The sequence below is a fragment of the Manacus candei genome, unplaced genomic scaffold (assembly GCF_025592945.1).
Source record: "Manacus candei isolate 608988 ecotype Guabito, Panama unplaced genomic scaffold, ASM2559294v1 h1tg000031l, whole genome shotgun sequence".
In the NCBI taxonomy this organism is placed as follows: Eukaryota; Metazoa; Chordata; class Aves; order Passeriformes; family Pipridae; genus Manacus; species Manacus candei.
This window is the reverse complement of record NW_026138079.1, coordinates 686,251-712,717: the sequence shown is the minus strand read 5'-3', so window position 1 is coordinate 712,717 and position 26,467 is coordinate 686,251. Positions and strand designations below refer to the sequence as shown.

The 26,467-nt window shown below is 56.8% G+C and overlaps 1 protein-coding gene and 1 long non-coding RNA gene across 4 annotated transcripts in view; one reads left to right on the top strand and one right to left on the bottom strand.

Moving 5' to 3' along the window:
• Positions 1–25,123, top strand: part of LOC127472701 (uncharacterized) — a 250,451-nt gene extending 225,328 nt beyond the window's left edge. For both annotated transcript variants that reach the window (XR_007905107.1, XR_007905108.1), the window contains exon 3: positions 24,236–25,123. This is a non-coding gene — a long non-coding RNA (uncharacterized LOC127472701). The remainder of the gene's footprint in view (positions 1–24,235) is intronic.
• RRM1 (ribonucleotide reductase catalytic subunit M1) lies at positions 764–23,908 on the bottom strand. Of its 2 annotated transcripts, XM_051791206.1 has the most exons (19): positions 23,216–23,908; positions 22,153–22,241; positions 19,823–20,000; positions 19,464–19,564; positions 19,063–19,122; positions 18,235–18,274; positions 13,307–13,469; positions 12,403–12,544; positions 11,707–11,790; positions 11,268–11,429; positions 10,699–10,778; positions 10,056–10,257; positions 8,328–8,477; positions 6,936–7,157; positions 5,979–6,055; positions 4,938–5,073; positions 3,746–3,841; positions 3,349–3,537; positions 764–1,973 (listed from the first exon to the last, which is right to left on the bottom strand). In XM_051791206.1, the coding sequence occupies exons 1-19, from the start codon at positions 23,232–23,234 to the stop codon at positions 1,785–1,787; spliced, it is 2,379 nt and encodes a 792-aa protein (XP_051647166.1). In that variant the 5' UTR covers positions 23,235–23,908; the 3' UTR covers positions 764–1,784. The 2 variants fall into 2 exon arrangements, with proteins under 2 accessions (XP_051647166.1, XP_051647165.1); XM_051791205.1 differs by lacking the exons at positions 22,153–22,241; positions 23,216–23,908 and having other exon boundaries at positions 19,823–21,306.
• Positions 25,124–26,467: the final 1,344 nt, after the last annotated feature.

Below are 26,467 nucleotides of genomic sequence, written 5' to 3'. Positions count from 1 at the left end.
ATGTCACACACCTGGCACAGGTACCGTGTCACACACCTGGCACAGGTACCATGTCACACACCTGGCACACACACCGTGTCACACACCTGGCACAGGTACTGGGGTGGGGCCCTGCCCAGGGGGGAGTCCAGCACCGGGCAGGTTCAGGGTCTGTTCCCTGTTGTCCCCCAGTCCCGGGGCTCTGGAGCTGCCCTGGGGGTTCTGCCCAGCACAGCTTGTGGTGGCTCCTCCCCCTCTGCTCTTGCATCTCCATTTACTTCAGATAAAAGACAAACACCTCTGCTGATGCCAACTCTTCATTTGCTGCTCAGTCCTTGCTGTGTCTGCAGAGACAGTTTATAGAATCCCAGGATCCCTGGGGCTGAAAAGCCCTCCCAGCCCATGGATCCCCCCTGTGCCCCATGCCCACCTTGTCCCCCAGCCCAGAGCACTGAGTGCCACGGCCAGGCCTTCCTGGGACACCTCCAGGGTGGGCACTCCAAACCTCCCTGGGCAGCCCCTGCCAAGGCCTGACCACCCTTTCCAGCAGGAAATTCCTCCTCCTGTCCAACCTGAGCCTCCCCTGGCACAGCTGGAGGCCGTTCCCTCTCCTCCTGTCCCTTGTTCCCCGGCAGCAGAGCCCGACATCCCCCCCACCACTGCACCCTCCTGTCAGGGAGCTGGAGAGAGCAAGGTCTCCATTTCCCTGTGGGAACCAGCACAGGAGCAACAGGACACTCATTCTTAATCTAAAAAAAAAGTGTTCCCAAGATACCACCACTCATTCCTTCGACATTCCATGTTTTATTGAGTTTGGCTGGATCAAGGGTTGGTCGTGTGGTTTGTGAATCCAACAAATGCTGCAGAACTGCCTGGGAAGCCCCTCGTGTTGGAGCAGGGAGAGAGAACAGGAGCAGTGATGGGACATGAGCTTTAAGAGACCTAACAACTAGCTGGGTGGAGAAATGCAGCTCTGTGAGAAAGATGGCAAGTGACCTTCAGAAATGGCAAGTGACCCTCAGAAATGGCAAGTGACCCTCAGAAATGCATGTGACCCTCAAAAGATGGCACGTGACCTGTGGCCAAGGACAGCACGGACCCCACTGCCAGGAAACTGCCTGAGACATTGGACTAAATGAGTGAATTTAACCCAGAATAAAACCCAGGGCAGCAGCTCTGCCACCCCTGGCCAGACTGCAGAGGCACCTTCAGCCAGTGCCACACTCTGGCCTGTCGGGCTGAGGGAGAAGAGCAACTCTCTGGGTACCAACACACCCACCACCCCTCTGCTCCTTCCAAAAGCTCTTTGGAAAGGGCAGAGGAGGGGACCAGGAGAGGAAGCAGCAGTGGGAGGTCTGGCAGGAGGTGGGCACACTCCAGGTGCCTCAGCAGCTGCTCCTGTGCCCTGGCAGACACTGAACACACCCACACGAGGGTGTCCCCTTGCTGTGCCTTCCCCAGCCAGGGAACAGGGATCAGCCAGGTGTGCTCCTTCCTCTGGGACACGAGTGCAATGTAAGTCCCTGTTTGGATTGCCCAGGACAGACCTGGATGTGGCCCCAGCACCCGCCCTGCCCTCGGTCCTGCCCCCAGGGACCCATGTGAGGCCACGCCAAGGCACTGAAGTTCCTGGGACAGCCAGCTACTAAAGCAATACCTACAGCCCTTGCCCCTATCCATGCCTGTGCCCAAGCCCACGGATGGGGAAGCTACACTACCCCTCCCTGCCCCTGCCCCAGCCCCCTCCCGTTCCATGGGACGCTCCCATCCCAGCAGGCTCCAGCCGTGTGGAACGGGGAGATCCCTTAGGAGCCACACATGAGACACTCCTCCCTGTTCTCCAGGGAGCACACCATGGCTGCCTTGTTCCTCTCCTTCTCCTCCTCCTCCCGGGAGCTCTTCTCGCGCTCCCGCAGCTTCTCCTTGTTCAGGGTGAACTGGATGGGGTTGGCAGCCGGCTTTGTCCGCAGGTAGTACATGCCTGTCTTCAGGCCCTGGGCACAGCACAAGGACACAGCCCGAGCTGGAGCCTCCCAGGCAGGCTGGCAGCCCCCAGGATCCACGGGAGCAGCAGTGCAGGCACCCCAGAGCCACTGCCCTGGGGCTGCTCCGTGGGGACACCGGGGCCTTGGCCGGGAACAGCCCTTTGCCCTTCCCACAACTGGGGAGACCAGTTTGTCAGGCCAGAACTCACCAGCCCCCAGGGGCTGCACTTATCCCACCCCCTCTGGCTGGAACAAGCCCCTCCAGCCTCAGGTACCACCCCCAGTTTTTGGGAACAAGCCACCCCAACCCCAGGTACTGCCCCTGTTTGTCAGGAAGGAGCCCCGCCAATCCCAGTTACCGACCACATTTATTGGGAACAAGTCACCCCAATCCCAGGTACTGCCCCTGTTTGTTGTGAACAAGACCCCCAATCCCAAGTACTGCCTATTTACCAGGTACAATCCCCCCAGTCCCAGGTATCACCCCCATTTGTCAGGAACAAGCCCTCCCAGTCCCAGGTATCACCCCTGTTTGTATGGAACAAGCCCCCCCATTCCCAGTCCCTAAGGCCCCATTCCCAGTCCCTGAGCCCCCATTCCCAGTCCCTAAGCCCCCATTCCCAGTCCCTGAGCCCTCATTCCCAGTGCCTGAGCCCCCCCCATTCCCAGTCTGAGCCCCCCATTCCTAGTCCCTAAGCCCCCATTCCCACTCTGAGCCTTCATTCCCAGTCCCTAAGACCCCATTCCCAGTCTCTAAGCCCCCATTCCCAGTCCCTGACCCCCCATTCCCAGTCCCTAAGCCCCCATTCCCAGTCCCTGAGCCCCCCATTCCCAGTCTCTGCCCCCCCATTCCCAGTCCTTGAGCCCCATTCCCAGTGCCTGAGCCCCATTCCCAGTCCTTGAGTCCCATTCCCAGTGCCTGAGCCCCGCATTCCCAGTCCCTGAGCCCCATTCCCAGTCCCTGAGACCCATTCCCAGTCCCTGAGCCTTCCCATTCCCAGTCCCTGAGCCTTCCCATTCCCAGTCCCTGAGCCCTCCCATTCCCATTCTCTGAGCCCTCCCATTCCCAGTCCCTGAGCCCCATTCCCAGTCCCTGACCCCCCACTCCCAGTCCCTGAGCCCCCCATTCCCAGTCCCTGAGCCCTCCCATTCCCAGTCCCTAAGCCCCCCCCATTCCCAGTCCCTGACCCCTCCCCATTCCCAGTCCCTGAGCCCCCCCATTCCCAGTCCCTGACCCCTCCCCATTCCCAGTCCCTGAGCCCCCCCATTCCCAGTCCCCGAGCCCCCCATTCCCAGTCCCTGAGCCCCATTCCCAGTCCCTGACCCCCCACTCCCAGTGCCCCTGCCCCACTCCCAGTGCTGCCCCTCCCCAGTCCCCCCGTACCTGTTTCCAGCCGTAGAAGTGCATGCTGGTCAGCTTCCCGTAGTTGGGCTCGGCGATGTGGATGTTGAGGGACTGGCTCTGGTCGATGAAGGCCCCTCTGTCCGCAGCCATCTTCAGGATGGTTTTCTGGGAGATCTCCCACACCGTCTTGTAGAGCTGCTTCAGGTCATCTGGGATCTCAGGGATGTTCTGAAAGGAACAGGAAGGGTTTTCCAAGAGGGTGTAACCACCAACGGCCCCGGTGTGGGACAGGATGATCCGGGTGGGTCCGTCCAACTCGGATATTCCAGGATCCTACGGCACTCCCTGCTGTGAAATCACCTCTCTATGACCTTTGTAAGGGGGCTCCAGACTGAGCAGCCCTGCCAGGCAGGGACCCTGCCCTGCTCCCTCCTACCTGGATGGAGCCGTTGTGGGCAATGATCTGGTTTTTCATCTCCTCGTTCCACAGGCCCCTCTCCGTGAGGTCCTTCAGCAAGTGGGGATTCACCACCTGGGAGGGGCAAAGAAGGTTTTGAAATGGTCCAACAAGACCCTGCACAGCCCTGACAGAGTCTCACTCCTGGGTCAGCGCTGAGGGATGTGTGTGGCCAGGCAGACCCGGCACAGGGATAACATTTCCACCCCTGGAAGTGTCCAAGGCCAGGTTGGACAGGGCTTGGAGCAACCTGGGCTGGTGGAAGGTGTCCCTGTCCACAGCAGAGGGTTGGAACCACAGGATCTTTGAGGTCCCTCCCAATCCAAACCATTCTGGGATTCTGCTGGACATGCCAAATGAGAAGGGGGTGCATGGAACTGCCCTGCATGAGGAATGCCAAAAGATGGGACAGGGAGGCATCTTGCTCTTCCAGGACCACTGGCCACAGCCTGAGTCACTAAACAATCACCAGGACAGGTCAGGAGGGGGAGGAACAGAAGCAGTGCAGGCTGAGTAGCTGGGAGGAAAGCACAGCCAAGCTTTCCCTGCTGGGACAGGGTCCCCATCCCACAGCCCTCACCTGCCCTGCACAGGGAGGCAGGTTCATAACCCACTGCTCTGGCCTCACCACTCGTGTGTGGTGGGATCCTGCAGCCAGGAGGGATGGAGAGCACCCCAAAACAGCTCTGAGGAGACACCTCTGGGGGATGGACACACCTCCCACACAGGCAGAGACTCCCCTTGTCTCCAGAGAGGTCTTTGCTGTCTCCAGCCTCCAGAACTCAAGTGTTCCACACCCTTTCCTGACAGGCCCCTCTGCATCTGTGGAGCTCTTCCATGGCCCCTCACTCCTCAGGACCATGGTCTCAGTTGCTCTTCCCACAGCACCCGTGTCCTTTCCACCGTGTCACTGTCCCTCCTTCAGCAGTCACTCCTGCAGGCCACCCTGAGGCCCCATAAAGGCCTTTCCCAGTCAAAACCAGCACTTCTTTATCGTTTCCCATGTTCCAGGATGGCTCGTGGAACACACAAAGCTCCACGTTCCCTCGGTGCTTGGACACAAACGTTCAGCTGAACTGAGCCACCGAGGTGAGGGCTCCCCTCGTCTCTGCTCTCAGTGCCAGTGATGCCAGACAAGGGCTCAGCTCCTGCCCACAGTGCCTGAGCTCACCTGGAACTCCCCCGAGAGGACCCTGCGGGTGTAGATGTTGCTGGTGTAGGGCTCGATGGACTCGTTGTTGCCCAGGATCTGGGCAGTGGAGGCAGTGGGCATGGGGGACAGGAGGAGGCTGTTCCTCACACCGTACCTGGGGACAGCAGGCAGAGTCACAGAGCTGCAGCCAAGGGAGACAGGACAGCAAAGAGCCAAGAACAGCACAGGGACCCGGAAATCTGGGGGAACCTGCAAACCCCACACCAGGAAAAGGGAAGGGACACCAAAGTGGCATTGTGGGTCAAGTGAGAGCAGAACTAAAGGCTTTGCTATTTCCATCTAAATCAGAGGCTTTCCCAAATGATTTGGTCATGACACAGGCTGCACAGAACACAATCTGTCAGGCCCTGCACAACCCCAGAATGCCCAGTCAGAACCAAACCAGCAGCCCATGGAGAGCACGAGACCTCCCCACACCCAGGACAGGAGACAGATCACCACATTTAAAAATTAGAGCCAAAACCCCTGAATTAATTCATTACAGGCACTTCATGCCTCAACAGTTCCTGCCTCCAGGATGTTCAAGGCTCAGCTCTTCCCTGGCAGCAGGCAAAGAGTCCCCAAGCCTGGCTGACAGTGCCTCACTCATCACTACAGGTGTTTAATGGGAATATAAATCCTTCTGCTGATGCATCCAAGATGAAATGAGAGCTCAGCTAAAGCAGGGTAGTGGGGGTGAGCTCCTCTGCCTTGGATGAATAAAAGTGCAAGGAAACCACCCAAAAACCAGTCTGAAGAAAGACCTGCTGGGGTGGAGGGGAACACAGGGGGCTGTTTTTACACTTGGACCCTGCCTGTAGTTTTCAGTAGACAGAACATACCAAATTCCTGTCCAAGGCCAGGCTGGACGGGGCTTGGAGCAATCTGGGCTGGTGGAAGGTGTCCCTGCCCATGGCAGGGGGTGGGATGGATGAGCTTTAAGGTCCCTCCCAACCCAAACCAGACTGGAATTCCATGAAGGTACTTCACACCTACTCCAAACTCTGCAGGGCTACTCACTTGGCAATCTTCTCCTTCAAAGCCTTCCAGTCCCAAAGGTCAGAGGGGGTGACGTTCCACATGTCATACTGAAGGATCTGAAGAACACAGTTTAGTCCAAAATAGAGAGGGCATTCTTTTCTCCACATTTCATAATTCCCATTGGAAACAGACCTCTTATTCCCATTAACTCTTTACAATTCAGCCTTAGGGAAGTTCCTGCATGGTGACCTTACACTCAGTGTTCTGACTGTGCTCCAGGGCACAGCCACCACTGGCCAAGTCTTGCTTTTCTTTTCAAACCATAGAATCAGAATATCCTGAGCTTGGAGGGACCTCCAAGGCTCACCCAGTCCAAGCCCTGCCCAGGACACCCCAACAATCCCCCCTGTCCCTCAGAGCATTGTCCAAACCCTCTTGGAGCTCTGGCAGCCTTGGGGCCGTGCCCACTGCCCTGGGGAGCCTGGGCAGTGCCCACCACCCTCTGGGGGAAGAACCTTGTCCTGAGATCCACCCTGAGCCTGCCCTGTCCCAGCTCCAGCCCTTCCCTGGCTCCTGTCCCTGCTCCCAGAGGTCGGAGCTGCCCCTCGGGAGGAGCTGCAGCCCCTGCTGAGCTCTGCCCTGGGGCTCCTCTGCTCCAGCTGCACCAGCCAAGTGCCCTCAGCTGCTCCTCAAGGGCCCCTCCAGACCCTTCCCCATCCCCCTGTCCCTCCTGTGGGTGCTCTCTAATGGTTGCAGATCTTTCTTGTATCGTGGTGCCCTAAACACCCCCAGGACTGAGGTGAGTGCAGAGAAGAGCAGGACAATCCCCCCCCTCAGTGCTGTGCCTGATAACCTTGGGACAGGGAGGTCCCTCCTGGCTGCCAGGGCACCCCGGGACTCAGATCCAACTTGCCACCAACCAGAACTGCCCGGTCCCTTCCCGCCCCAGCCCAGCCCAGCCCAGGACGAGCATTCCCAGGTTTTCCTGGCACTCACCCCCTTGCTGACCGGGGAGCCCTGGTAGGTGTCGTAGGGGCCCTGCTCCTGGGCCAGCTCACAGCTGGCCTCCAGGGCCCCGTAGTAGATGGTCTCGAAGATGTGCTGGTTCAGGCGCTGGGCCTCGGGGCTCTCGAAGGGGAACCTCATGAGGATGAAGGCGTCGGCCAGGCCCTGCACGCCGATGCCGATGGGCCGGTGCCGCCGGTTGGAGCGCTCGGCCTGCGGGGACAGCGGGGACAGTGTCACCTCAGGGACAGTGGGGACAGTGTCACCTCAGGGACAGCGGGGACAGTGGGGACAGTGTCACCTCAGGGACAGAGGGGACAGCGGGGACAGTGTCACCTCAGGGACAGTGGGGACAGCAGGGACAGCGGGGACAGTGTCACCTCAGGGACAGTGGGGACAGCGGGGACAGTGTCACCTCGGGGACAGCAGGGACAGTGGTCACCTCGGGGACAGCAGGGACAGCAGTCACCTCGGGCACAGCCATGGGGAACACACCGGGCTGGGAAGGGCCTCTGGGAGGAAACCCTGCTGCTGCTGCCTGCCTTCCGTTCTGCTGCACCAACCCACCCCTCAGGCCTGCCCAGGGCCCCACTGCTGCTGTTTGCTGGGGCAGAACTGGAGGCCCAGACTGGGTTTGTTTGAACTGGTCACAGGCTGCAATTGTTTAACCTGGCACGGGGAGCCAGGGTTTAGAAGTGAACACTCGGCCCGTGCCTGGAAACAGGTCCATTTAATAGAGCAGAATCATAGAATCACAGAGGTTGGAAAAGTCCTCAGAGACCATCAAGTCCAACTGTTCCCCCAGCATGGCCAAGGCCACCACTGACCCCTGTCCCCTAGTGCCACATCCACAGGGCTGTTAAATCCCTTCAGGGATGTGACTCCACATCCCTGGGCAGCTGTGCCAGGGCTGGACAGCCCCTTCCAGGAAGGAATTATTCCTGATGTCCAACCTGAGCCTCCCCTGGCACAGCTGGAGGCCGTTCCCTCTCCTCCTATCCTTTGTTCCCTGGGAGAAGAGCCCGACCCCCCCCAGCTCCACCATCCTCTCAGAGAGCTGTAAAACCAACAGGACTGAGTTACACCTTCTTGGGATCTTCCCAGGATCCCTCTCTCTGCTGCACTTCCCACTCTGTTCCTAGGGCTGTTCTGTGCTTTATGGAAATCCCCACACATGAAACAATCCCTAGAACCACCTCAAGGGGAGGCTTTTCCTACAACTGCTTCCCTACGGAACAGCTCTGGGTTGAAGCTCCAGCTGCACTAACAGGGCCCACTGGGAACAGATTTATAAAGTCCCTCAGTGACTCCTTGTGTCCCAGCCTGCTCTGGGATTGCTCCAGCCCGGGCTCTGGCAGGATTTGCCCCCAGCCCAGCCCTCACCTCTGGCACAGGGTAGTAGTTGATGTCGATGATCTTGTTGAGGTTCCGGACGATGACCTTGGTGACCTCTGCCAGCTTCTTGAAGTCGTAGGTGTGCTCGGGGGTCACGTACATGTTGAGGGCGATGGAGGCCAGGTTACACACGGCCACCTGTGGGCACAGCACGGGATGGGGCACGGCAGCAACACCCGGGCCAGGGGCACACAGCTCAGCCCACAGCGGGCCCGGGATCCCAACGGCACGGGAACGACGACCAGGGAACCCACAGCGCTGGGAACAGGCAGTCCTTGCTCCTGTGGTGCCTCAGGAGATGGGAGAAGGGCAATGAGGGCTCAAAAAGGTTTAGGAGAAAGTGGTATGACCTGAAAAATTCTGGCCTGGTCAGTCCTACTGCCTGCAAGGCATCCTTACACAGAATGCCACAAGGGTTTGGGTTGGGAGGGACCTCAAAGCTCATCTTGGTCCAAAACTCTGCCATGGGCAGGGACTTAAACACCAGATCTCCTCGTGCTGTTTCAGGCCCACAAATGTCACAGCTGCTGCTTTCTGAGACATTCAGAGCAGGATCAGAGAGGAACTGGGGGTGTGTGAGGTTGGATTTTCACACAAACCTCAGCACTGTCCCTGAGCCCCCATGGGACTTGTGGAATCATGGAATGGTTTGGGCTGGGAAGGGACCTTAAAGCCCATCCAGTGCCACCCACACCTTCCACCAGCCCAGGTTGCTCCAAGCCCCGTCCAACCTGGCCTTGGACACTTCCAGGGATCCAGGGGCAGCCACAGCTTCTCTGGGCAACCTGGGCCAGGGCCTCCCCACCCTCACAGGGAAGAATTCCTTCCCAATATCCCATCTATCCCTGCCCTCTGGCAGTGGGAAGCCATTCCCCCTTGTCCCAGGTCCCTCCAGGCCCTTGTCCCCAGTCCCTCTCCAGCTCTCCTGGAGCCCCTTTAGGCCCTGGAAGAGGCTTCAAGGTCCACATAAACTGAGCCCAACTATTTCTTGTGTTCCCAGAGCAGCAGCTGATCCCAATGAGATCCAGATACACCAGGGCATTTTCTTAGGTCATTTTTTTAACACCAGCTTTACTTTCAGCCCTGGGAGAACTGAAAGAAGTCAGTTAAGGTTTCCTGTGCAGTGCAGGCAGGAGAGCTGGCTCCATCTCTTCCAGACCACTCTGGATTTGATGACTATTCCGAAGCACGTGAATTAAACCACCAGTAGCACAGGCAGCACAAACTGATCCTTTCAGTCACAGCAGCCTCAGAGCTTGGCTGCTCTGGAACTCCCTGCCCTGTCTCAGCACTGACCCATCTCTACATCCTCTTTCACCTTTGTTAGCTGTGCTGCAGCCCAGCCACAGCACATCCATGGAGCTCTGAGACCAGAGAAGCACACAGGGAACTCAGGGAATTGCTACTGGGGGTCAGAGAGGCAGGGTTTTCCTAAAGCAGGAGCTGAAGAGCTGCTTACAGCAGCTCCCAGGCAGGCAAAGAGCCCCCTCAGCTCTCGGAGGTTCCCTTCATGGCCATCCTGCGTTATCCCAAACCTTCCATAGCAGTGGGAAAGGAGGGGAACCCACACAGGCAGTGGAAGAGCTGAGTACTCGAGTTAGAAGCTTCTCAGCTGCCTGCTCCCCTGCCCAGGCCCCCGTTGGACACCATTCCCAAGGGCTGCCACATGAACAGTCCCAGCTCCCCCGAGGCCGCGCGTTCCTGCTCCCCACCCACCTCCTCGTTGCTGGTGTACTCCACGATCTCGGTGCACAGGTTGCTGCACTTGATGGTGCCCAGGTTCTGCTGGTTGCTCTTCCTGTTGCAGGAGTCCTTGTAGAGCATGTAGGGGGTGCCAGTCTCTGTCTGGGACTCGATGATGGCGTACCAGAGCTGCTGGGCCTTCACCACCCTGCGCACGCGGCCCTGCCGCTCGTAGCTGCAACGGGCACGCGGTGCCGTCAGCCCCGGGCTCCCACGGGCAGGGACAGAGCCCTGCCCCACACAGCAGGTTCTCAGGCAGCCAGGAGCCCCCTCACTGCTGAGCTCTGAGCTCTGAACGAGCACAGCAGGGCAGCAACACTGCTCTCGTTTAAGGGAAGCAAATCTTTCGCTGCAACACCCACACAGAAAGTTCCAAGCAAAGCCATGGAGAGCTCCAGGTGGGGATCACTGCAGGACTTCCCTCTCACCAGCTGAAGTGACCATTCACACACAGCCCCACCTTGAGCAGGTCACAGTGTGAAGGAAACACCCCCCTTCTTCACCCTTTTATCAGCATGATAATGACCCCCCTGCCCACAATGCTGTGCCTTGCCCAAGATCCCACGGGCAGCTCTGTGAGAGATGACACAACTTACAGGTCTGTTCACTCTCTTACCTCTCATACAGTTTCTCAAATTCCTCTCCCCAGACATCATCCAGGCCAGGACACTCATTTGGGCACATCAAGGACCAGTCCTGTAAGAAGGAAAAATATTCAGAGGAAATCTTCATGGACCCTTTTAATTAAAGCTGCAGCTGCCCCATCCCTGGAAGTGTCCAAGGCCAGGCTGGACGGGGCTTGGAGCAACCTGGGCTGGTGGAAGGTGTCCCTGCCCATGGCAGGTGGGACTGGGTGAGTTTTAAGGTCCCTCCCAACCCAAACCAGTCTGGGATTCTGTGTGAAACACAAGCAGACACAGAACAATTTACTGAGGAAGTGTTGATGCTTTAAGGAAACTCCACAGTAAAAATTTAGTCAACAGTCTCAGTATGTAAGTCAGGGGCTGAAAGATTAAGCCCTGAAGTGAAGTATCCCACTGGAGCTGTCCAGCTCCATCCTCTACCTGCACAGCCAACTTCTCAAATGAGGGGCAGCAGCTCTCTCAGGAAATTCCTGAGCTCCCCCCAGGGCTGCTCTGTGTCCCTCCATCAACAGACCTACGCTGTGCCAATCAGGCTTCTCACCTGGTTGGTTTCCACCCGTTTCATGAAGAGATCAGGGATCCAGAGGGCAAAGAAAAGATCTCTGGCTCTCTGCTCTTCTTTCCCAGTGTTCTTCTTCAGGTCCAGAAACTCAAAGATGTCCAGGTGCCACGGCTCCAGGTAGATGGCAAAAGCCCCAGGTCTCTGGTACATGGAACACAGCCAAGATCAGAACAAACTGTCCTAGGAAAGAAAACCTCCTGCTCTGCTCCCGAGTGCACACAACACCCCAAGCTATCTGGGAACTGAGGGGGAACACCAGAGTAAAAACACAAGGGGGGAAATGCCCTTTTTTAATTGTGTGTCACCCACGACCACTCCATCAACTCCCTGACGTTACTGGGACAGCCCTTCCCAGGCGTGGAGCCTCTCCCTGTGAGCCCAGGTTCCCTCTGGACTGGAACTAAAGCCAGGCCAGTACCTTGTTTCCCCCCTGGTCCACGTAACGGGCGGTGTTGTTGTAGACCCTCAGCATCGGAACGAGCCCGTTGGAGTTTCCATTTGTCTGCAGAGGCACAGGAGAAACATCAGTGCTGAAAAGAAACTCCCTGGAGAGACAGGCCTGCCTTTCCTGCGTGCCTTCCAGCAGTCTGGAAAGCTCTGGCACTGAGAGCCAAGAACCGATCACCCCCAGTTATTTGTAGTCCCTTCACCAAATCTTTTCTTTTAATATATATAAGCTACTGGTCCCAGAGTTAATAAAATGTCTCTCCTAACTTCTTTCCTCTATTATGTCACTTAAAGGTTTGCAGGGGTTACAAAAAGTGTGACAAAAATCCCCAAACACACATCCACAGATGTTCTGGGGCAGTCAGAGATAGAGAAAGGCAAAGGGCCAATGCACCAGGGAATATTCCTAGGCTGCTAACACTAAGTAAGCTGGAATTCTCTGCTCAAACAGTGGAATAAGATCCTCTTTTTGGAAGGACTTCTATTAGGAAGCCAAAACACCAAGGGAAACCAACCTTTCTGCCTCAGGGCAAGGGAAGGACCACTGAGTGAGACTGGGCTGGGCTGAACTGGGTCAGCAGAAGCAGCACCAATTTGGCAACCCAGAAAAAGCCATTTCCTGAGAGCAAACCCAGCCCAGCCCTGTGGCAGGCCCCTGCAGACTCACCCCAGCTATGTAGCTGCCCGTGGCTCGGATGCAGCTGACGGCCAGGCCGATGCCCCCGGCAGACTTGGAGATGAGGGCACACTGCTTCAGGGTGTCGTAGATGCCCTCGATGCTGTCGTCCTTCATGCACAGCAGGAAGCAGCTGGTGGGAACAGAGGGCTTTAGTGCACAAAGGGGGAAAGGGAAAGTCACAAGAGTTTCACCAGGCTGCAAAAACCAGGGTGAACACGGAACCTTTAACGTGCTCCTCAAGGGAAACCCACAGGGGTGAAGGTGGAGTAAAGGATGGCCTCAGGAGTTGTAGCTGCTGATATCTCTGTTATCAAACATTTTTAATCACAGAATCATGGAATATCCTGAGCTGGAGGGACCCCCAAGGCTCACCCAGTCCAAGCCCTGGCCCTGCCCAGGACACCCCAACACTCCCCCCTGTCCCTCAGAGCGTTGTCCAAACCCTCCTGGAGCTCTGGCAGCCTTGGGGCCGTGCCCACTGCCCTGGGGAGCCTGGGCAGTGCCCACCACCCTGTGGGGGAAGAACCTTGTCCTAACACATTGATATAAAGCATTATATATAAACCTGTATGTTATATCTATATACTAAAATCCTATTTGTTATGCTTGCTGCCTCTGGCACGTTGCAGCAAACAACTACCAGGATTCATTTCGTAACCTGCAGCAGACCATGCACATCAGGAACTTCTCAATACAACAGAGACATGCAAGGATTTCCCAAAAGTTCACAGAAACCCGTGTATTTTTACCCAAAGACGGGTTAAATTTGACAGCAGCTGCTCAACACTCCCTCAAACACTCACAGACACCCAGCTGGTGATTTCAGGGGCCGTGGAAGCAGTGCCCTTGCCCCCCCTGCTCCCTGCCCCTCCCTGTGTGCCAGCCCGGGTACCTGGAGAGCTGGGGGCGGTTGGTGCCGGCGTTGAAGAGCGTGGGGGAGGCGTGTGTGAACCAGCGCTCCGACAGCAGGTTGTAGGTCTCGATGGCAGCGTCGATGTCGTCCTTGTGGATGCCCACGGACACCCTCATCAGCATGTGCTGAGGGCGCTCGGCGACTGCAGGACACACAGTCACACAACGGGCTGGCTGGGCTGGCAGGGACACCAAGGACCATCTCCCTCTACCCCCTGCCACGGGCAGGGACACCTCCCACCAGCGCAGGGTGCTCCAAGCCCCGTCCAGCCTGGCCTTGGACACTTCCAGGGATCCAGGGGCAGCCACAGCTTCTCTGGGCAACCTGGGCCAGGGCATTACGACCCCCCCAGAAGGGCATGGTAACCCAGGTTGTTATTAATAGATCCCTTGGGGTGGATTAGAGTGAAACAACACTGAACGGTGTTTGTAAATATATATATACATGTAGAGATTATTTTAGAACAGTTTGGTTGCAAAGGAAAACAGGTATGGAGCTGCCAGGGGAAAGGTTTTCAGAAGAGTTGCTCGAGGATGGAAAAAACCAGTGTTGGCTCAAGGAAACTTTGCTGCCTTGGAAGCCCAGCCTGGGAAAAGGTTCTTTCCCGGGAATAGCTTTACATGTCTCTCTCTCCCTGCCTGCCAAGGAGGCTGACTCCCTGGGACAAAAGAGAAGGTTTCACAGACATGCCTGGGGCCACTGCTGGGAACAGAGAGACGATGAAATGCAGGGCAGAAAGGCACCTTGATGTCATGTGCATGAGGAAGAGGCTGATAGAAAAACCACCAGAGAACAGGGGAGAACAGGCTCTCCCTTTGTCATCAGATGGCCCAGCAAGGAGTGCTGGGTCTCCTGGGCCCCCGTGGCCACTCTCCTGGTGACAGTGACCCCCTGGAAGCCTGGCTGGAGATGGGGTCTGTGCCAGGCCCCGGCCCACAGGCCATGGAGTCAGCTGAGCACGAGCTGCCCTGCAGGGCAGCAGGTCGGTCTGCAGTGGAGCTGTTGGCCAAAGGGCAGCCTGGGGGCCTGCCCACACCATGGCTGGAGCTCCTCACCCAGCCCCTGCCCAGCTGCACCGCCCCTCGCTCCAGCCAGAGGCACTGAGAGGTCAGTGAGCACAAAGTCCTGCCCAGGAGGAGTGGCCAGAGATGTCCAGCAGCAAACGGTGTCCACCCTTCCTCTCCTCTCAGGACCTGCCTCGTGGAGATGGTCTGCCATAGCACTCTTCGGTGGCAGGTATGTGATAATCTATTTTTCTCTTATTCTCCTCCCTTCTTCTTTAATCTTTTTCCTCATCCTCATCTTTTTTCTCTCTTCTTCTTTACTCCTTTTTCTTCTCTTAGTCTCTTTATTTCTCTCTTTCGGTCTCTTTTCTTACTTTGTATTTAGGGCAACTCAAAGCCAGTGGGTTGGACCCTGCTCAGCTGTGTGTGTGGGTTTGTGCTGGGTCAGCACTTGTGGAATGCTCTACCTTGGCTGTACGTTAGGGTGAACTTTTGGAGCCTGGAATGTATTTTTAAAAGCAACGCACCCGGGTGAGCGCGCGGCTCTGGACCAGGGGTCTGACAGGTTGAAGTCACGAGAGACTGGATGATTTGATTACTGGGTGGAATCAACCAACTCCATGTCTGGGAGGGCCCAGGTGGGAGGCCCCACCCCTCACTCTGGCCCTAAGTCCCACCCTGGAGGCGTGGCCACAGCACCCCGAGCACATAAATACAGGAGCGCGCGGTCCTCTCTCTCCCCTCTCCGGAGCCCGTTGCCGCCGCATGGAGCCAGACTTCCAGAGCATTCCTTGGTGGTGAGTCACGTGGGGTTGGTGTTCGCTGGGTGCTTTAGTGGAACGCTTCTCCTTGGTTGTATGTTACCCCCATGAACCTTTGGCCAAGACACAAAACTTCCCCCCGAGTTTTGGGAAAGCGTGTCGGCACTTCCTCTTCGTAACTTCAAGGTATTCAACACTCGCAGTAAAGCCCGAGGCTTGGGGATTGGGGTGTTGGAGAAGTTAGGTGGGAACTCTGCGTACGTGGGAGTTCTCCCGCTCGGGCTGCCGAGATTCCGCCTCGTGTCTCCGAACGGCGCGCGCGGTTCCCGCCAGACGCCGTGTCCTTCCTGGTGCCACACCAAAGGGACTTTGGCCCGGCACGGCTCCAGGGGTGACTGAGCCGCCCTGCCCTGGGGCGGTGCCCCGCTGGCTGGGGGTGTGTGATGTCTCCAGAGGACAAGGACATTCCCCTCCTCACGGCGTTACATCTCCACTCCTTTCCCTGTGTGCCTTGCCCAGTGCCCCTGCACGTTATTACGCCCTGCATTTCCATTCCCGGTGGGAATGCTTCCTTGAGCGCAATGTCAGGGGCAAAGGGCATCGGGAGAGTTGCTGAGGAGAGAAAAAATAGCCTTTGCTCAAGGAAATGTGCTGCCCTGGAAGCCCAGCCTGGGAGAAGGTTCTTCTCCATGACCAGTTCCTGTGTGTCTCTGAAGTGAGACAACGTGCAGGGACCTGTAGGGTGAGAGACCAGTTTAAGGCCATGGTGACCATCCTGATTGGTTACAGGAAACACCTCAGCACCCAGAGGGGGCATTCCCAGGAATCCATTGTCAGATGATCGTGGGTTACACAGAAAGGGACAAAGAGACCCCAATGGCTTCCCAAAAGTCCTCAACAAAATGGGGAGACTTCCCAGCAAGAGACTGATAGGAAGCACGAAAATAACACTTAAGGAAATGTGTAAGGACAAGCAAGAGGAAGAAAGGACAAAAGCAGAAAGATACAGTCAGTACCCATTGGATCCAGCGAGGAGACGGGGCAGTTGCAGCTTCAATGCCTGCTGGTTGAAGTGGTGGTCGTGGTCCTGTCACAGTGATGGTCTTGATCCATGGGGGAGTCCAGCCAACTCAGAGCTTTCATGAGTTATATCACCCAGGTTCAGGTGGGAACACCTGGTACCTCCTCTGGGGTGGGGAGTTTTACAACGGGTGATGTCAGGGACATGTCAGGAGCCTTTGACTGAAGGTGCTCCTCAGAGGGGTTCTCACAGCTGAGCCATCAGGACATTGGCCTGATAAGGACCATCCCACCTTCCAGGATTTGCCTCTTACCAGCCTCTTCCCTCACCCTGAAATCCAGTTTGTAGCTTCAGGTGTGCACAGCCTTTTGCACTGGGATAGCTGGACAACAGCACCCTCATCTCATCTCCAGGTCCTTTCCCAACCCGAATTAGGAGCCATGTTCAGTGAGGAGTGGCCTGGGTAGATGAGCAGCTGTTTCTTTGCAGTTTGCTACAGTGGACAAGCCTTTTGGTGATGTTAACAATGTTTAAGCCATTAACCATTTCAGTCTCTGACACAGGGCCTCTGTCAGGATCCAGTTATTAAAAGATGCCTCTGTTTAAATATAAGTGCAAATGAGACCCCAAAGTCAATAGTGCAGTTTTATTTAACTGTAAATATGAGAGAGAAAGAGAGAGAAGGTCTTCTCAGTGCTGAGGGTCCCAAAGTCATGCTCCTGGGGCACCACTTGTATGCAGTTCAAGTCCTGGATATTCACAGGGAGTCTCAGATGTTCCCACAGCTTGGGATGGCATGGGTGAGAGCAGTTGTTTTCCTTCCCCACAGCTTGCACAGTGGAACTTTGTTGGTGTGCTGATTTCAAACCTTCACCTTCGTTTAGGTCTGTAATTAACACTTTCCTTTCTCAGTTTTCCACAGTGGGAATTTTAATTTGAGTAGGTTACCCATGTTTGTCTTACCAGGCCTGGTTCCTGTTGTTGCCAGTCTGTGCTTATCACAAATTCCAGTGCTGTGAGGAGAGGCTGAGGGAGCTGGGGGGGCTCAGCCTGGAGAAGAGGAGGCTCAGGGGGGACCTTCTGGCTCTCTGCAACTCCCTGACAGGAGGGGGGAGCCGGGGGGGGTTGGTCTCTTTTCCCAGGCAACGATCAGTAAGACAAGAGGGCTGGGTCTGCAGCTGTGCCAGGGGAGGGGTAGGTTGGATATCAGGAAGAAATTCTTTCCAGAGAAAGTAATCAGCCATTGGAATGGGCTGCCCAGGGAAGTGGTGGATTCTCCATCCCTGGAGGTGTTTAAGGACAGACTGGATGTGGCATCAGTGCCATGGGCTGGGAACCACGGCGGGGTTGGATCAAGGGTTGGACTTGATGATCTCGGAGGTCCCTTCCAACCCAGCTGATTCTGGGATTCTCTGATCTTGGTGCCTCCTCGGGACTCTTTCCAGCAGCTCCACATCCTTCTGATGTTGGGGACCCCAGAGCTGGAGGCAGCTCTGCAGGGGGGTCTCACCTGAGGGGGCAGAGGGGCAGAATCCCCCCTCCCACGCTGTGGGATCAGCCCAGCACACTGGAATTTTGGGGTCCCAGCACACGTGGCTGGGTCCTGTCCAGCCTCTCACGCCCCAACTACAGCCAGGAAGCCGGGGAGGAAGAAGGCTCAGTGTGACAGTCACTGCCAGCACAGACACACAGAGCATGGCAACAAGGTACAAACAACAGCAGCCACACTTCTCATGGAATCACAGAGTAATTCCAGTTGGAAGGAACTTGAGATCTCCAGCCCAACTCCTGGCCAAAGAAGAGCCAGCTAAGAGCACCAGGTCTGTTTATTCAGGACTTTACCCACTCAGGCTCTGAAAAACCCAAGAACAACCTGCTCCAATGCCCAGCTGCTCTCACAGAGGAGGAAAAAACTCACTCGGATTAACAATTACAATCCAATCAAGTATCCAATCCAGAATCCAATTATCTTTCATCTCTATGATATTACAGTTAACTTCTGACCCTTCTGGTGTCCAAGGACTTCCAAGCCAAAGGCCTGCAATAACCATCCCTGACAGCACATAATTTAATTAAGTTGACTCAAATGAAGAAGTGCTTAGCACGAGGAACAGCTCTTACCTTTGGAGTTGATTTTCAGCAAGTAGGAGCGTTCGAGAGTCTTTAAAAAGAGAGGATGGATTTTAGCAGGCAGGCAGATTGGAATATTTAAATAAAATCCTGTTAAATCCCAACTTCAGCAACTCCACACTCCTCATCCCAGGCCTCACTAGCCCTGCACTCTGCCCCTCCTCTCCTTAATAGCTTAATCAGGCAATTAATGACTGAAATCCCACAAGCCCACTGGAAGATTGCAACACAGAGGGCTCTGCTTTGGATTATGGAGTGTGGAGCATGGCCACGAAGTTCCACACTGCCCCTCCAGCCACAGGACCTCTCTGCAGTACCCAGAGCTATGGAGGAGTGGAACACTCCAGCCAACCCTCCAGAGAGCCAAACCCACCATCATTCCCCAAAACAATCCAAAACAGCAGGGTGTGAGGGGAGCAGGAGGGGGGCTCAGCACACTGGGCTGGTGTGGGGGAGATGTTCCAGCAGCACAGGAGAGGATAAACGTGTGGGATGACACACTCAAAGCAACTGCTCCACAAAACAACAGGGAAAGCAAAAATCCCTGTTTTGGTTTATTAAGGATCAGATTATTTCCCTGAGGAATGGCATTCAACAACATTCAGTGTGATTGCTGTGAAACAGAGCCCAACAGCTACAAGGCCTTCCAGCAGCAAGGAAAACTCCACAGTTTATCCCACTGGGAGCTGCTTCGTCTGGGTTTTCACTCTTTGTCCTTCATAACCCCAGTGATGTCCCACCTCCTCCAGTGCCCCCCTTGCCCCATCCCAGACAAATCCATGAGCATTCCCAACAGAGTCTGAGCAATGTGCTCTTTACCTTAAAGCCAAAGTAGTTGTAGGAGAAGTCTCTGTCATAGATGATGGCGGAGTTGAGGCGCTGCCAGGGAACAACAGACAGAACTGACAGTCACAATCAGCCCTTGGGGCCTCACTGAGGTGGAACAATGCTGTCCCAAAACCTGAACCCAAACCTCTGTCCCCTCTGTGCTGCCTCACTTTGCTCCAGCAGAGGGTACTTCATGTCTAATCACTTGTGCTGATCGTGGCACTGGGGACATCCAAGGAAATAGATTCTAGTACAGAAACATCCTTATGGGAATGACCCTCCAGTCATTCCCTGCACTGGTTTCTGCATGGCCTTTTTGCCCTAGAACAAACATGGCTTGCTTAAAAAATTGAATTCTGAAAACTTATAAGTGGAGAAAAACAGCTGCTTACATCTTTGTTGGCCAGAACTATGTCCAGAGTTTCTTTGGAGATCATTGGGGAGTGCTTCCCATTGTGAGGGTTGATGTAGTTGTAGAGATCCTCCATCACATCTGCAAAGAAAAGGGAAGTGAAAAGGACATCCCCAGGCCTGCACCTGCACCACCTGGCACTGGGACTAGGGATGGAAGATGCAGGAATGTCCACCCTCTAAAACAACTCCCTCCGGCCCCACAGCCACACCACTGCTGTACCTGCTCAGCACGAGGCTGTTCCCCTGAACAGGGCACTCGTCCTGAGCTCTGTGTCCGTCCCCCAGAGCCCCCAGACCCCTCAGTCACTGCCCCCGAGCAGCTGGACATTGGACCCACCGCTGAAGACCTTCTTGGTCTCCTTGTGCAGGTTGGACACGGCGATGCGGGCGGCCAGGATGGCGTAGTCGGGGTGCTTGGTGGTCAGCGTGGCCGCCGTCTCGGCCGCCAGCGTGTCCAGCTCCACCGTGGTGACGCCGCTGTACAGCCCCTGGATCACCTTCATGGTGATCTGAGCCTGCAAGAGCAACGGTCCAGGGGTCAGGAACCCCACACCCTGACAGTTCAAACCATGGATGATGGGCCCCACGACCGGCAGCACCACACCCTGACGGTTCAAACCATGGATGATGGGCCCCACGACTGGCAGCACCACACCCTGACGGTTCAATCCCATGGATGATGGGCCCCATGACTGGCAGCACCACACCCTGACGGTTCAAACCATGGATGATGGGCCCCACGACTGGCAGCACCACACCCTGACAGCTCAAACCATGGATGATGGGCCCCATGACTGGCAGCACCACACCCTGACGGTTCAAACCATAGGACTGACCAGGCCAGGACTGTCCTGGTCACAGCAGTTGCTACTGAAGCTTTTTGCACTGTTACCTTTTGCACAGCTCGTGACAACTACAAGCTCACAGGAATGTTAGTGCCAGAGGCTGGGAGGGTTAGTATTGGCTTGGGAAGTGTCTGGCACAAGCAGATCCAAGTCCCAGCAGACTCACTCTCAAAGGAGAAATTCATCTTCACACATGACTGCAGAATAAATAAGAATTTGGGGTATTAGGAGTCAGGTGGACTTGGAACCTCACTCCTGCCCTCAGCACAGACCCTGAGATGAGCTCAGCTGGTCAGAGCATGGCCAATAACACCAAGGTTGTGGCTTTGATCCCTGCGTGGGCCACTCACTTAATGGCTGGACTCAACCTTATGGGTCCCTCCCAACTCAGAATATCCTGTGAAATCTACTGCCAGGTCACGGAGGGCAAGTCAGGACCCCTCCTGCTCCAGTGACCAAGGCACCAGTGTCCTCCCCCTGCTCTCCATCCCAAAGGCTTCTGGGTGCAGAACCAATGGCAACTCTCGGACAGGTGCAATTTCAGACAGGAAAACAGCTCGTGAGAACTTGGGAGATGGGAAGAGCCTCAACTGGCAACTCCAGATGACCAGACTGGGTCTGAGATCTGCACAAAAATCTCACAGACATCAGTGGATCCACTGGGAAATCCTTCTGTGCACAGCCTTTGGAAGGAGAAGCTTCCAACATGCATCCTGGATCCTGCACAGCTTGGAGAATGAAGCAGGGATGTTGCAGTGACAGGGGTTCTGTTCTGTTGTCTGACCAGGAGGGGATCCAGAGCTACTTCCACGTGGCATCACTCCAGCTTTGCAGGGTGACACTGAGAGCCACCCACCAAATCCAAAATATGGGAATTGGAGCAACAAATCTCTTTTTTTTAAGCACAAGAAGCTGCTGCATCTCGTGGGCTGCTGGAGAAGAGGAGGCTCAGGGGAGACCTCCTCACTCTCTGCAACTCCCTGACAGGAGGGGGGAGCCGGGGGGGGTTGGTCTCTTTTCCCAGGCAATGATCAGCAAGACAAGAGGGCTGGGTCTGCAGCTGTGCCAGGGGAGGGTTAGGTTGGATATCAGGAAGAAATTTTTTCCAGAGAAAGTAATCAGCCATTGGAATGGGCTGCCCAGGGAGGGGGTGGATTCTCCATCCCTGGAGGTGTTTAAGGACAGACTGGATGTGGCATCAGTGCCATGGGCTGGGAACCACAGCGGGGTTGGATCAAGGGTTGGACTGGATGATCTCAGAGGGCTTTTCCAACCCGTCTGATTCTGGGATTCTATGATTCTGTGACGTTAATGAACGTGACGTTTATGGTGATCTACAACAGCAAAAGGGATTTTTCCCCTCCACAGTCTCTGCACCTGGGAAGCAAAAACCCTCAGATCACAAAGAACCAAAGAAAAACCCATTATGGATGTGTTTGCCGAGAGTTCATGGAATCACAGAACATCCTGAGCAGGAAGGGACCCCCAAGGATCACTGAATCCAACTCCTGGCCTGGCACAGGACACTCCAAAAGTTCTGGTGCAGCTTTTCCCAGGAGAAATCGGGGTCAGGGCAGCTCCAAGCCAGGATGAGGAGCTGGGAACAGGCCAGAGTGGGATTTATTGGATGAGGGGCAGGGAACAGGGCAGAGTGTGACTCATTGGATGAGGGGCAGGGAACAGGGCAGAGTGGGATTCATTGGATGAGGGGCAGGGAACAGGGCAGAGTGGGATTCATTGGATGAGGGGCAGGGAACAGGGCAGAGTGTGACTCATTGGATGAGGGGCAGGGAACAGGGCAGCAGGGCAGGCAGGGACTCACAGGGTCCACGAAGTCGGCGTTGAGGCCGTAGCAGAGCTTCTGGATGCGCGACGTGATCTTGTCAAACATGACCCGCTCCTGGCGCCCATCTGGGGACAACAGGCCGTGTCACACTAGTCTGGCACCAGCCAGAGCCAGGTAAGCACAGTGCCCCCCTCCCAGCCCCCCTCCTGCAGGGGGATTCGGGTGAGAACGGACAGCCTGCTCAGGTGGGGGCCCAGGAGAGGGGAGGCTCCCCTTCCACCCCAGGAAATTCCCACTTTAAACTGCACTAACCCAAATCCAGCGGTGGGGACCCAGTTGAGGGTCACCCACTGCCCCCCAGGCTGGGGACCCCTCCCCTGGGCCAGCAGCCCTTGGACCAAAGGGTGGGGACCAAGGCCGAAGCTCCTGGATGGGAGCGTGGAGGGGATTGGGGGGGTGTGGAGGGTGTGTGTGTGTGTGTGTTGGGGTCTCCCAGAACACAGGGGTCTCATCTCTCACTCTGGTGTCACGGGGAAGCTCCCACACCCTGATGGGGTGCAGATGGGGTCCCATCCCCTCACACCACGTGCCATGGGGGACCCCCAAAGCTGAGGGAATCCCATCCTTCCACGTGCCATGAACCTCCCAAAAGGGGGCCGGGGACCCCATCTGGTCACATCGGGTGCCATGAGCTACTCCCAGAACAGAATGGGGTTCATCCTTCAACATGTCACGAGGGAACCTCCCAAAACCGGGGGATACCCTCCCCTCTCACCAGCTGCCCCTGGTGGGACCCCCAAAGGGAGGAGGTCCCATCCCTCCACGTGCCACGAGGGAACCTCCCAAAACAGGAGTGGGGGTTCCCCTTCAGGTGCCATGAGGGACCCCCAAAGCAGAGGGAATCTCATCCTTCCATGGGCCATGAGGGAACCTCCCAAAACATCGCGGCGACCCCATCTGATCACTTCGAGTGCCATGAGAGGGACCCCCAGAGCCGAGGGGTCCCATCCCCTCACGGCGGGTGCCCTGAGCAGGGCCGTGCCCCCTCCCCTGCACTCGGTCCCGAGAGGGCCCCCCGAGGGGCGGACGGAGCCCTCACCCCGCTTCACGACGTGCATGGCGGCGGCGGCGGCCGCGTCCCGGCTCCCTCACGGCGGGTCCCTCACAGCACTCGCGGCCCCTCTCGGCCCCTGACAGCCCCCACCGCTCCTCACGGCCCCTCTCGGCCCTCAACACCCCCTCTGTCCCCCCTCACGGGCCCCCCACAGTCCCCCCGCAGCCCTCACGGCTCCGCCGCTCCGCCGTTCCCGCTCTCGCCGCTCTCGCCCCACCCCGCGCTGAGGCCGCCGCTGCCCTCTTCACTGCGGGCACCACCTCCTGCTCTGCCCCCTGCCCGCCCCGCCGAGCCCCCGGCGCCGCCGGTCACGGCCGGCGGACACTGATCGCGGCCCCCATCCCGGTATTCCCGCCGCTGTCCCCCGGGAATCGCCGCCCCGCCGGGGACCACCGGGAATCCCGCCCGGTTTAAAGATGGCGCCCCGCGCCCCCCTCCGCGGCGTGAGGGGCCGCGCCGAGGGCACCGCGACGGAGAGCGCGGGGGGACAAAAGGCATGGCCTCGTCCCGCGCCAGAGCGACAAAACGGTGGAAATACCGGTTATAACCCACAAATAGAATGTGGGATTTAACATCCCCAGTGTGGGGAGGTGGAGCTGCTGCAGCCAGTCCAGAGAGACCACGGAGCTGGTCCCAGGGCTGGAGCCCCTCTGCTCTGGAGCCAGGCTGGGAGAGCTGGGGGGGTTCCCCTGGAGAAGAGAAGGATCCAGGGTGACCTGAGAGCCCCTTCCAGGGCCTAAAGGGGCTCTAGGAGAGCTGGAGAGGGACTGGGGACAAGGGATGGAGGGACAGGACACAGGGAATGGCTTCCCACTGCCAGAGGGCAGGGATAGATGGGATACTGGGAAGGAATTCCTGGCTGGAGGGTGGAGAGGCCCTGGCCCAGGTTGCCCAGAGAAGCTGTGGCTGCCCCTGGATCCCTGGAAGTGTCCAAGGCCAGGCTGGATGGAGCTTGGAGCAACCTGGGCTGGTGGAAGGTGTGGGTGGCACTGGATGGGCTTTCAGATCCCTTCCCACCCAAACCATTCCATGATTCCACAAGTCCCATGGGGGCTCAGGGGCAGCGCTGAGGTTTGTGTGAAAATCCAACCCCACACACCCCCAGTTCCTCTCTGATCCTGCTCCGAATGTCTCAGAAAGCAGCAGCTGTGACATTTGTGGGCCTGAAAGGGCATGAGGAGATCTGGTGTTTATGGTTTGCAGCCCCTTCCTGTTCCCCAGGCGGGCCCTGAGGTGGCTCCTGCCCCCGCAGGGAGGGGCTCAGAGGGGCAAGGGGAGCAGAGCCCAGCACGGCCCCACAGCGGAAACGTGGGGTTTGCACCGTGAGGGAACTGAACCACCAACCTGCACGTCAGTGAGGGAACTGTGAACCACCAACCTGCATGTCAGTGAGGGAACTGTGAACCACCAACCTGCATGTCAGTGAGGGAGCTGTGAACCACCAACCTGCATGTCAGTGAGGGAGCTGTGAACCACCGACCTGCACGTCACCCTTCGGCTGGGGCTGATCCCGAGAGGCTCACAGAGACAGGGCACGGAGGGGCTGCAAATTCAGTTGTTTATTTCTTCTGGATGGGCCCCTGTCCCTTCCCCCATGAGGGGGTTGATTCCCTTCGTATTCCAGTCAAAATAACAGTTGTGGGCTCCTCAGCACCAAGGCTGGCTGGGAAGGTGCCCTGTGCACCAAGTCAGCCAGGGCCCAGAGAGCTCTCCCCTCAAAGATGGGACACAGGGAATGTTTGGTACTCATCAGAAAATGGGAGTAATTTTGGGGGTGTTTCTCTGTTTTATTGGAAAAAGGCCCACAGAAGGAAAGATAATCTAAAATGGCATTTTGTTCTGGTCGAAGCCTGGGCTGTGCTCAGAGCCTTTGCCCTCGAGTTCTGCTCTGTGTTGCAGTGGCTGTTTTCTGACACCCAGGAGCAGGTGGAGCAGTTGTTTCATTTGTGGGTTCAGCTGCTGCAGAGGAACAGCAGCTCCAGCCCTCTGTGGTGAGATGGGACCGACCACGACCAACCCAGCGCTCAGGAGGTGAGTCTGGGGAGGAAATGAGGCGATTTCACAAACTTCCCGAGGCCCTGCAGCCTTCACCTCCACCCAGCTCTGAGCAACAGGGGCCTGTGCTGGTTCCCACGGGGAAACTGAGACATCATCCCTCTCTCCAGCTCCCTGACAGAATCCCAGGATCCCTGAGGCTGGAAAAGCCCTCCCAGCCCATGGATCCCCCCTGTGCCCCATCCCCACCTTGTCCCCCAGCCCAGAGCACTGAGTGCCACGGCCAGGCCTTCCTGGGACACCTCCAGGGCTGGGCACTCCAAACCTCCCTGGGCAGCCCCTGCCAAGGCCTCACCACCCTTTCCAGCAACAAATTCCCCCTAAAAAGAAGCAGAGGAGGATCAGGGATCTGCTGCAGCCTCCCCTGGAAGATGCAGAGGAAAGGAGGAGGACACGCTCACGGGAGCAGAAGATGAGTCAGTGCCTGGAACAGGGGAACTGTGGGAGCAATCCTGGCTCCTCCATGCAGAAATCGGGGCTCTGAGCTCTCGGAGCTGCTCCAACTGCTGAGCTGAGCCTGTGCGAGGGCGGTGCCAGTCTGGCTCCCAGGACACCCACACCACTGCTCCTGCTGTTCCCAGGAAAGGGGCCAGGAGAGCACAGACACTGCCCGGGAAAACAGGGTGACAGGGACAGGTGTTTGGGGGGTGAGGCCATGGAAAATAACCTGGAATTCTGAGGATGCCTCTGGCTGCAACAGGCAGTGGAATGAGCCGTTTCCAGGGGGTTGTGCAGACTGGGATTCTGGGGGAGCTCATGGGGATCCCACCACAGCAGATCCCTTGGTCCAGGGCCGGGGATCTGGAGAGATTTAACAGCCCTGTTGTCTCAGTCTGAGGAGACTGGAATGTTTGCTAAAGAGGATGAGTTATGAGATAGACCAAACTCCTCTCTCTCAGCAATTGTAAATTCGAAATTAAGGGGGCTTTAATCAAGGAAGTGTGGAAAAAGAAAAACACAGAAGAAATAACAACCCTTTATTAAAAGATACACGTATGTTGGCAAAACCAGTAACAGAACACAAAGAAACTAGACAGCAATCCTAGAAAGCCAAGTGTGGATGAATACTTCTCTGTCCTTTAGCGCAGTCCCAGCCGTGGCCTGCAGGGGCGCTGCTGGGCCCGGCCGGAAGTCAGCTGGGAGAAACCGGAAGTTCTCCATCAACTTCCTGTGGGAAGTCCC